Raw genomic sequence first — 12,089 nt, 5'->3', positions numbered from 1 at the left:
CCTCGTGTCCTTGATTTTTCCCTAGTCTTGAGGCAGGATCATGACAGACCCGTGTTTTGTGTACAAGCACATGGCCTTGTCTTTGGGCCATGTGCTTGTGTTGTCTCGTTCCCTTGCCCCGCCCCCCTTGTTATCCTAGTCTTGTCGTGATTGTCCTATCTGTGTCACCTGTCGTGTCTTAATTGTTCCCCCTATTTAGATCTCCTAGTGTGCTCTGTCTTGCGTCGGTTCATTGTGATTGTACCTCATATGTGATTGTTCCACTGAGATTGTTCCACTGAGATTGTTCCACTGAGATTGTTCCACTGAGATTGTTCCACTGAGATTGTTCCACTGAGATTGTTCCACTGAGATTGTTCCACTGAGATTGTTCCACTGAGATTGTTCCACTGAGATTGTTCCACTGAGATTGTTCCACTGAGATTGTTCCACTGAGATTGTTCCACATTTGTGATTGTGCTGTACCTCTGAAGTCCTTGTATTACCGTGAGTGTCTGGTTGTAGTTAGTGTTAAGAGTTTGTTTGTCATGTCAATCGTGTCCTGTTAAGTTGTTTAGTTTCCGCCCTAGCTGTTGTTTTCCCCCTCGTGGGTTTTGTTTTCCCCTTTTTGTATTAAATCAATCAATCACCTTTATTTATATAGTGCTTTAAACAAAATACATTGCATCAAAGCACTGAACAACATTCATTTGGAAAACAGTGTCTCAATAATGCAAAATGATAGTTAAAGGCAGTTCATCATTGAATTCAGTTATGTCATCTCTGTTCAGTTGAAATAGTGTCTGTTTTTATTTGCAATCAAGTCAATGATATCGCTGTAGATGAAGTGACCCCAACTAAGCAAGCCAAAGGCGACAGCGGCAAGGAACCGAAACTCCATCGGTGACAGAATGGAGAAAAAAACCTTGGGAGAAACCAGGCTCAGTTGGGGGGTCAGTTCTCCTCTGACCAGACGAAAACCAGTAGTTCAATTCCAGGCTGCAGCAAAGTCAGATTGTGCAGAAGAATCATCCGTTTCCTGTGGTCTTGTCCTGGTGGTCCTCTGAGACAAGGTCTTTACAGGGGATCTGTATCTGGGGCTCTAGTTGTCCTGGTCTCCGCTGTCTTTCAGGGCAGTAGAGGTCCTTTCTAGGTGCTGATCCACCATCTGGTCTGGATACGTACTGGATCCGGGTGACTGCAGTGACCCTCTGATCTGGATACAGACTGGATCTCGTGGCCACGGTGACCTCGGAACAAGAGAGAAACAGACAAATATTAGCGTAGATGCCATTCTTCTAATGATGTAGAAAGTACGGTGTTATGTGAAGTGTTTCCGGTTTACCTAATTAATGCAGCCTAAAAATCCTTTAACGGATTTGGATATTAAAAGCATATTAGTATGTTATGTGTATGCCAGGTTAAAGAGATGGGTCTTTAATCTAGATTTAAACTGCAAGAGTGTGTCTGCCTCCCGAACAATGTTAATGTAAATCCTGTGTGTTGTGATCCCTGTCTGCACTTAAGTTCCTCCCTTGCCAACCCTGACACATATAATATACACTCTTGTTTAGATCATCAGAAGATGAGTTCATAGATACTAAACATGGTAAAATTACATATAGGTTAGATTACATAAACAAGTGGTTATTTCATAAGCATGCATAAAACAGTCAAATTCAACAGACAATATACAAGAGCAGCAATAATATACACAGTGACCTAAAGGATATGTGTGTTCATTCAAAGAGATTTTCTTATGAACTTTTTTGAGAAGAGTCCCTTTTTATGGGCATTATTTGTCTGTTTTTGAGAGACTTGAGTTAAGAGTTGCTTTGCCACATTCCTGGGAGCCACAAACTAGCATTATCAGATAGTGTGCCATTGGTTGCTATGGAACCAGAGTTCTGTTCTGCCTCTTTTGAGGTGATTGTTGCATTTTGGGGGAAGGGTCCTTAGACCCTCTTGTTAGATGAGGGGGCGAAAGATATTATTTGTTAAATATAACAAATAGCTGTGAGTCTGATTGGTTCAAATGCTACAGAATTTAATAAATTAATTTTACAACAAGTCATATTTATTTTCATGAAGTTAACCTTTACAACATAAAACCAACCAAATTACATTTAAATTTCAATATTTAATTGTTTGCATTTCTAAAACAATATGTTGAAAGCTAAAGTTAACCTTCCTAAAAACAGAGTAAACAGAAAATTTGTCGGCCATAAGGGACTACAGGTGGAAATATATATCTGATTATAATGCAATAAAACATTTTCTGGTTCTTATCAGATAAGTATTTGGTGCACTTTTGCACTGTACCTATCAAATAATCTAAAAAATACGTATGTATGATAAACAAATTAATTAATATTACATTAAAACACCAGTTTATAATTAAGAAGTTTAACTTAACTACAATGCTTTATGATAGGTTAAGTTAAAATGCTGACTCAATTTACTCAACAGCATTTGGCTCACTTTGCCCCATAGGGCATTTTGGAAAATTACTGGTGCTAACCAGTTCAAGCTAATATTTAGCTAAATTATTTGCATGGTTTTATATGTAGCTAAATCACATATATGTATTATAAATATTTTTAGAACTGGATAAATTTAAAGTAAAAATAAAGTAAAAAACAGTATTTTATAGTAAATGGGCACCTTCAATTCCCATGTGTTTCTCCTTTTCACAGTTTGGCAGAAATGATGGGTGGTTCCAAAATACATTGTCATGTGCAAAAAAAGGGGATAGGTCAACTTACCTACTGGATCAACTTACCCCATTCTCTCCTACTTCCATTGAAGATGAGGCAGAAGCACTCTCAGAGAGTGAGGGAGAGCCCACTCTTATCAAAAATCTACAATAAACTCTGAAATTTTTAAAGAGTGTGCTGTCTTTTCTTTTAATTTGCATATTTGTAACAATAATTTGTATTAACAAGCTCCCATCCCACATTCCCCTTTTTTGGTTTGAGCCACTGCCCCTCAAAATGTCTGTGAGCTGCCCTGACAGTGAGACTGATCTGGGAATGGTTTGGGAAGGCAGAGGTAGATAAATTCACAAAAGAGGAGAACACATTTTGCCCTCTGTTCTTCTTTCTGTGACACTCACCCCTTGGTGGGGACACACACACAATGCAGTGGCCGATGGCACACATGTATGCATTTCCCCTTTTGAAGATTTTGTCACAAGTGCTGTACAAAATCAGGGAGGAGAGTGCTTCTGTGTTATTAATCGCTTCATACTGGCAGAACAGGCCTTGGTTTGCCGATCTGCTGGACATAATAATAGATCCCCTGTGGCTGATCCGTTGAGACGGGACCTCCTATCTCAGGCTGGAAACTCTATGTGGCACCCCAACCCCAAATGATAGGCACTTCATGTGTGGATAGTGTGCGGGAACCGGTAAACTCAGACTCATTTTCCTGCCGCACGATGGACATGTTTTCAGACGCGTAACATTCTGCGAGACGCCTGTATGCTCTTAAATGGCCAGTGTTTGTGAAATGGTGTTAATTGAATGGTCATGATCTGTCACGTGTCTGACATTCTGGAATTTTTTCAACAGCAGCTAAACGGCAGCAGTATGCCTTCCACTCTTAAGGTTTATGTTGCAGCTTTCTCAGCGTTTCACGCTGCTATCACTCGGTGCTTGATTGGCAGACATGATCTGGTGGTCAGATTTGAGAGGTGTGAGACAACTAAGACCCTCTTATCCTCCCACTGTGCCATCCTGGGATCTGGCTTTGGTGCTGGGGGCACTGGACCTTCCGTCCTTCGTGCTGCTTCTGTCTGTTGGATTGAGAGAGCTATAGCTTAAACCTTACTGTTGCTCAGCCTTGCTTCGGTCAAGCATGTGGGGGATTTACAAGTGTTCTCTGTAAATGCTGAATGCATGGAGTTTGATTGTATGATGCACCTGGTGATTGTAATGTTACGCTCAAGCCAAAATTGGGCCCTAAATCTCTCTCGACTAAGAGGGCAAGTGATGATGCTTTCTGCTTTCACTCCAGAGTCAGCGACCTCATCGGATGCCTCGTCCCATCAGGTGTCAGGTCCGTTGTGGGCTCTGCGAGTTTACATAGACCACACGGGTCAACTTCGGCAATCTGAGCAGCTGTTTATGTGCTTTGGAGGCAGCACCAAGGGGCAGCCAGTCTCCAAACAACAACTATAACATTGAGTGGTAGATGTGATTAATTTGGCCTATTCTAGCCAGGGTATGGCATTTCCTATTGGTTTTAGAGCTCATTTGATGAGAACAAGTTCCTCCTCATGCATGTGGACTAAGGGCTTTTCTATCAAAGCCATTTGTATGGCTGATGGATGGTCTTCACAGAATACCTTTGCCAGGTTTTACAATTTGGACGTGTGGTCCTTATCTTCACAGGTCCTGCCAGTGAATACAACCCATGGTTCTACCTGCAACTGCTAGCTGGATGTGGATGATTTCAACTGTTGTTCAACTGTTGTTCCAATTCCGATACTAGTATTGGAAATATGACCGATACCACAACAAATTCTGGCATCGGCATCGGCGAGTACATAAACCAACCAGACAGTAATAAAAAAATATTCAGGACCAAAACATATTGAAAATATTCAAACTTTCAACCTTACAAAGATTGCTCAGCAGAGAAGCCATGTATCCATCCATGTCACCTTTATTTATATAGCGCTTTAAAAAAATATACATTGTGTCAAAGCAACTGAACAACATTCATTAGCAAAACAGTGTGTCAATAATGCAAAATGACAGTTAAAGGCTGTTCATCATTGAATTCAGTGATGTCATCTCTGTTCAGTTTAAATAGTGTCTGTTCATTTATTTGCAATCAAGTCAACGATATCACTGTAGATGAAGTGACCCCAACTAAGCAAGCCAGAGGCGACAGCGGCAAGGAACCGAAAATTCATCGCTGACAGAATGTAGAAAAAAACCTTGGGAGAAACCAGGATCAGTTGGGGGACCAGTTCTCCTCTGACCAGACGAAACCAGTAGTCCAATTCCAGGCTGCAGCAAAGTCAAATTGTGCAGAAGAATCATCTGTTTCCTGTGGTCTTGTCCTGGTGGTCATCTGAGACAAGGTCTTTACAGGGTATCTGTATCTGGGGGTCCAGTTGTCCTGGTCTCCGTTGTCTTTCAGGGATGTAGAGGTCCTTTCTAGGTGCTGATCCACCATCTGGTCTGGATACGTACCGGGATCCGGGTGACTGCAGTGACCCTCCGATCTGGATACAGACTGGATCTGGTGGCTACGGTGACCTCGGGAATAAGAGAGAAACAGACGTATATTAGCGTAGATGCCATTCTTCTAATGATGTAGCAAGTACATCGGGTGGTATGGGAAGTGTTCCCGGTTCATGTTTACCTAATTAATGCAGCCCAAAAATCCTTTAACGGATTTGGATATTAAAAGCATATTAGTATGTTATGTGTAAGCCAGGTTAAAGAGATGGGTCTTTAATCTAGATTTAAACTGAAAGAGTGTGTCTGCCTCCCAAACAATGTTAGGTAGGTTATTCCAGAGTTTAGGCGCTATATCTGCCGCCCGCAGTTGATTTTGATATTCTAGGTATTATCAAATTGCCTGATCTTTGAGAACGTAGCGGACGTAGAGGATTATAATGTAAAAGGAGCTCATTCAAATACTGAGGTCCTAAACCATTCAGGGCTTTAAAAGTAATAAGCAATATTTTGAAATCTATACGATGTTTGATAGGGAGCCAGTGCAGTGTTGACAGGACCGGGCTTACATGGTCATACTTCCTGGTTCTTGTAAGAACTCTTGCTGCTGCATTTTGGATTTTAGAAAAACCACCCAAAAAAGTATTACAATAATCTATCCTTGAGGTCATAAATGCATGGATTAACATCCATGCATTTGAAATTGAGAGCATAGGCCGTAATTTAGATAAATTTTTGAGATGGAAAAATGCAGTTTTACAAATACTAGAAACGTGGCTTTCTAAGGAAAGATTGCGATCAAATAGCACACCTAGGTTCCTTACTGATGATGAAGACTTGACAGAGCAGTCATCAAGTCTTAGACAGTGTTCTAGGTTATTACATGCAGAGTTTTTAGGTCCTATAATTAACACCTCTGTTTTTTTTTCATAATTTAGCAGTAAGAAAATACTTGTCATCCAGTTTTTTTATGTCAACTATGCATTCCATTTGTTTTTCAAATTGGTCTGTTTCACCGGGCCACGAAGAAATATACAGCTGAGTATCATCAGCATAACAGTGAAAGCTAACACAATGTTTCCTTATGACATCTCCCAAGGGTAACATATAAAGTGTGAAGAGTAGCGGCCCTAGTATTGAGCCTTGAGGTACTCCATACTGCACTTGTGATCGATATTATACATCTTCATTCATTGCTACGAACTGATGGCGGTCATATAAGTACGATTTAAACCATGCTAATGCACTTCCATTAATGCCAACAAAGCATTCAAGTCTATGCAAAAGAATGTTGTGGTTAAGATCCAATAAAACTAATAGAGAGATACAACCACGATCAGGTGATAAGAGAAGGTCATTTGTAACTCTAAGGAGAGCAGTCTCAGTACTATGATACGGTCTAAGTCCTGACTGGAAATCCTCACATATACCATTTTTCTCTAAGACGGAATATAATTGTGAGGATACCACCTTTTGTAGTATCTTGGACAGAAGAGGGAGATTTGAGATAGGTCTAAAATTGACTAGTTCTTTGCGGTCAAGTTGTGGTTTTTTAATGAGAGGCTTAATAATAGCCAGTTTGAAGGTTTCGGGGACATATGAGGAATTAATCATAGTCAGAAGAGGATCTTTGACTTCTGGAAGCACCTCTTTTAGGAGCTTAGATGGTATAGGGTCTAACATACATGTTGTTGGTTTAGATGATTTAAAAAGTTTATACAATTCTTCCTCTCCTATAGTAGAGAATGAGTGGAACTGTTCCTCAGGGGGTCTATAGTGCACTGTCTGATGCGATACTGTAGCTGAAGACTGAATGGTTAAAATTGTATCTCTAATAGTATCGATTTTAGAAGTAAAGTAGTTCATAAAGTCATTACTGCTGTGATGTTTGGAAATGTCAACACTTATTGAGGCTTTATTTTTCGTTAATTTAGCCACTTTGTTGAATAAATACCTGAGGTTATGTTTGTTTTCTTCTAAAAGAGAAGAAATAAAGTGTCCAGGGTTATTTATTTATTTATTTATTTGTTTGTTTGTTTGTGTATGTATTTGTTTGTGTATGTATTTGTTTCCTTGCATATGTATGTCTTACAAAGATTGTACAGCAGAGAAGCCATGTATTCAGGGTAATTCATTTATTTATTTGTTTGTTTGTGTATGTATTTGTTTGTTTGTTTCTATATGTACGTGTGTGTGTGTGTGTGTGTTAGTTTTATAGGGTGACCATATGAGCCATTTACCCAGGACGCGTCCTTGCCAGGGTTTCTATATTGCCTAAAACATCCGAAGCAGTTTGACCAATAACATGCAGGCATGGTACATAATCAACCGATCATGGCATGTGAAAAGGTGAGATCTACAGAGAACGATCAAAGCCATGCAAATACACGTACATTTTAGGAGTTTGTTCATTCATTCAACTTGAAGCGTCCTTGCGCTCCGATCATTGTATGACACCAAAGTATCAACAGAGTGATTTTAATACATAAGGAGCCACCTTCTCTGCTCTCTGTAGCTCTTATGAATGTCATACAATGATCGATCTGCACAGCACAAACAGCCAAAATCTGGATATTTTAGGCAATATAAAAATCCTGTCAAGGACGCGTCCTGGGAAAATGGCTCATATGGTCACCATAAGTTTTACAGACATTTTAGTGAAGCATCCATGCTTTTGTCAGTTTTAGATTTAGGCCAAAAAATATTTTATATCACACATTTTCTGGAATTCAGAATACAGTATAGAGTGATATGTTAATTAATATGGGACACAAGCAGGACAGAGATCATCTCTTGTCTAAAGTCTTAATGTCTTCTCCAGGTGTTCCAACGTAACAGACACTTGTAAAAGGGCAGAACTGCAAATTTTATCTTCTGCATGTGCAAGACATTAAGGCTATATTTGATATTGTGCAGTCAGAGAAAACTAAATTTAACAGCACATGTGAAATTTAATATTTGAATAAACTTGACATGCCTTACCAAATTCAAATTCAAACAGAAACGGGTGGTAAATAGGAAAATAGGATGACCAGATTGCAAAACAGAATACAAAGCCGTTATGTGGCTTTAAATGTATGGTCTCATGTACTGTACCTGTCTCTCATTCGGCATGATTCCAAATGTTTCCATGGTTGCAATGTAACTTTTAATTGCTATTATTTCTTTTGTAACCAACACTTACTTGCTTTTTGACTAATAATTATTTAATTTATTTATTTTGCTTGTGACCAACTAACTAATTAAAATTTGGCCGATTAAGCCTCTTCTCATCAACTGGGTCTGCCCCTTAATTATTTTGATGACACAACCTATAAAAACAACTTGCAGGGATCATGACATAGTCCTCCCTCAAAGCACTGGCTCCCAGACATTCCAAAATGACAATTTCAGGAGGGATGTGTAGTCGAGGTGGACCAGGAGGAGGGACGGAGGGCCAGGACATGTACTGGAGGGTGACTTAGAGGTGGAATAGGGAGCCAGGGTGGGGCTGGTGACCAGGGCAGAGCGAGAGACCAAGACAGAGCAGCAATTTAGGGTAGAGCCAGATGAGGTGGTGACCAAGGTGAAGCCAGAGACCAGGGGTAGCTGGTGCAGAAGATGGGACCAAATGCTCCCACAGTGGAGCAGAAGACCATCAGAGCAGATGGGACAGGACCGAAGTAGGGTGACCATATGCGCCATTCATACGGGACACGTCCCAGCCAGACTTTTAATAATGCCTTAAACATCCAGAGCAGCTTGACCAATAACATGCAGGTATTGTACATAGTCGACCAATCGTGGGGAGGCGTGTGAGAAGGTGAGATCTAGAGGGAACAATCAAAGCTATGCAAATATGCGCACGTGTTTGTTCGTTCGATTGACTTGAAGCGTCGCTGCGCACAAATCCAAAAATAAACAAAAACAAAGTGCGCCACAATCCTTCAAGTCAAACGAACGAACATACACGTAAAAGCGATACAAAAGCATAAGGAGCCGTCTGCTCTGCTCTTTATAGCTCTCATGAATGTATCACAACGATCAAACTGCACAGTACAAATAGCCAAAACCTGGATATTTTAGGCAATATTAAAATCCTGGCTGGGACGTGTCCCGTATGAACGGCGCATATGGTCACCCTAGACCGAAGACCTTAAGATGACCACCAGGGTAGAGCTGAAGGAACTGGGGACAACTAAGCGAGAGCTGACAGAACTGAGGACCACCAAAGTGGAGTAGCGAAAACTGAAGTACCCTTCAGCGGAGCAGACAGAGCAGATGACCACCATGAAAATGCTGAAAACCACCACAGTGGATAAGTTATGACAGGACAGACTGAGAGTTCAGAGACAGCCTCTTTGGCCATGACAAGACTAGCAGAGTGTTCAAGGACAGACGTGGCTTCTTTGGAAGAATCTGGAGTGGACAATTCTTAATTTTGTAGTTATGTTATGTATCTTTTCCCTCCATGTCATGTGCAGGGCTACTGTAGGAGGGCACTTAGATATAGCCAAGGTTAATTTTTTATTTTATTTTTTCATTTTTTCATTCTGGACCAGTAGCTTTCAATTAAATGTTTGTAAACATTCTTGCTGAGGTGTAAACAAACAACTTTTACAAACAAATTGAAAATTTATCATGAATGCTACTAGCAAGCGTGTTTGTGTGTTAGTGTGTGATGTACCATCAAAAGAGTGAAATTTCAGCCGTCAATAGATGAGCCACCCCTGACCATAATCAGGTGTCGAGGATGTAATCATAGCACTTTGAGCTCTGCAAAAATTCCTGTGATGTTAGTGTAAGACTTATTGTTAGACTTCTTTTGTAGGCTCTTTTAAGATTTAAGAACAATTTTCTTTACATTTTAAAATATGTATTTAAAAAATCTATTTGGATGTTAAATTGAAGTTTAAGGTAAGATTTATTTTCTTTCCCTCTCTCACTACAGCTCCTGTTTTCTAAAGTTTGTGCCCTCTGCTGCTGATGTGAAAGATGAGTTTGTGTGGCAGGAAGGCACTGACACTCCTTAGCAGTGTGTTTGCTGTCTGTAGTCTGGGGCTGCTGGGTATTGCTGTCAGCACTGACTACTGGCTGTACCTGGAGGAGGGGGTCATCCTGCCTCTCAATCAGAGCACTGAAATCCGTATGTCTCTCCATTCAGGGCTCTGGAGGGTCTGTTTTCTTGCAGGTGAGTGAGTGTCTGCATGTCAGTATATATTTCTGTGACCACCTTAGTTTATATATGCAACCTTGGTTCCCTAAATAGGGAGGAAAGAGATGCTGCACTAGCTGATATTATGGGAACACCCCCAGGGAAGACAATTGTCTGAAGTATGTATACAACATGCCAATTTATCAGCTGTGGTGCTGATGCTAGGAAGAAAGCAGTAACCAAGTAGCATGGCCAGATATCCAGCATCTCGTTCACTGCTCAGGGAACCACTGTGACAAACACTACAGTATGTAACCAAGACGTTTCTGTGAACCTTACAAACCCTTCTTCACCAATACATTAGAGGATGTTAAGGCCATCAACCGAACCACCGTAAGAGTCAGAAACCTCTAAGTTGCTGACCCCAGAGGTTAAAACAAAATCAGTGGGCCCTTCTAAGATCACAGATAGGTAGTGTTTCTATAATGAATAGAAACATGGTGATCCATCTTGTCTCATGCAAAAAAAAAAAAAAAAAGTGAGACAAGTGAATGCACACCCAAACAAACATTCCAAACCAACATGTGCTCTTCAAATTGCTGCCACATTCAACTTATGTGTGGATGGGGCTGTGCCCAAAGAAACACAAGAACTTGAAAGAACTCCTGAACCACCCGAGTAGTAAACTGGGTCCAAATTGCAGTACTTGCACCAGGACACAAATAGTCTCCACCACAGTTCAGCCTTGCCCTATGTTTCCCAAAGTGGTTCCTCCAGTAGAGATACCAGATCCGAGAACCAATCTCAGGATGGCCATTGTGGTGTCACTAACAGATGATGAACTCTGTATTTCAGTACTGTCAGGGGCGTAGATTACGCGGGGGACAAGGGGATCATGCCCCCCCACACTTTTATCATCACAGAAATTTGTCCCCCGCACTTTTTCGGGCAAGTGTGTTCATATAGATTTTTCAAGAGCTGGTGTGAATAAATATAGATGTAAACTCAAAGAGACAGGATAGACTGGCATGATATGATATTTTATTCGGACCCAGAAGGCAAGATGAACCGCTAAACTCAGAGTTTACAGAGCGCTAAACTCTCCTGCAGTGTGTGTGTGTGTGTGTGTTTCATTCATACTCGAAGCCGGAGGGCGCTTTCGCACAGAAAGTCTTACCAGGAAACTCTTAATATGGACAAAAGCATCCAGCTATCTATGAAAACAGTTGTTAGCGGTTTTGTTTAAAAAAAAAAAAATCTCCAGCAGGTGATAAATAAAGTGAACAATGCAGTGCTAACTGACATAGCATTTATTACCATATAGAAACTATTCTGCCTTATTATGTGATAAAAAAGTGTTTGTAGTATATAGACAAATGATTATTATTTGTTATTGTCCAGCAGTTATAGATTTCTAAGCTAATTAAAAGCTAGAAATTACAGAAAAATTTATGTTGCCTGTAGTATACACTACCAGTCAGAAGTTTTTGAACAGTAAGATTGTTATTGTTTTTAAAGAAGTATCTTCTGTTCACCAAGCCTGCATTTGATCCAAACAAAGTACAGCAAATCAGTGAAATTTTGAAATATTTTTACTACCTATTTAAAGGGGGGGTGAAATGCTCATTTTCACTCAATATCCTGTTAATCTTGAGTACCTATAGAGTAGTACTGCATCCTTCATAACTCCAAAAATTCTTTAGTTTTATTATATTCATAAGAGAAAGATAGTCTGTACTGATTTTTCCCCGAAAAACACGACAGGCTGGAGGCGTGACGTGTGG

At 40.3% G+C, this 12,089-nt stretch overlaps 1 protein-coding gene across 1 annotated transcript in view; it reads left to right on the top strand.

Moving 5' to 3' along the window:
• Window positions 1-12,089, top strand: part of cacng5a (calcium channel, voltage-dependent, gamma subunit 5a) — a 46,484-nt gene that overhangs the window by 16,328 nt on the left and 18,067 nt on the right. Inside the window, exon 2 of the mRNA XM_052559626.1 lies at window positions 10,102-10,341. Coding sequence (XP_052415586.1) covers window positions 10,146-10,341 — 196 coding nt within the window. The 5' untranslated portion in view covers window positions 10,102-10,145. The remainder of the gene's footprint in view (window positions 1-10,101; window positions 10,342-12,089) is intronic.

This window comes from Carassius gibelio, chromosome B6 (assembly GCF_023724105.1).
Source record: "Carassius gibelio isolate Cgi1373 ecotype wild population from Czech Republic chromosome B6, carGib1.2-hapl.c, whole genome shotgun sequence".
NCBI classification, from domain to species: domain Eukaryota; kingdom Metazoa; phylum Chordata; class Actinopteri; order Cypriniformes; family Cyprinidae; genus Carassius; species Carassius gibelio.
This window is presented reverse-complemented; position numbering and strand designations above follow the sequence as displayed.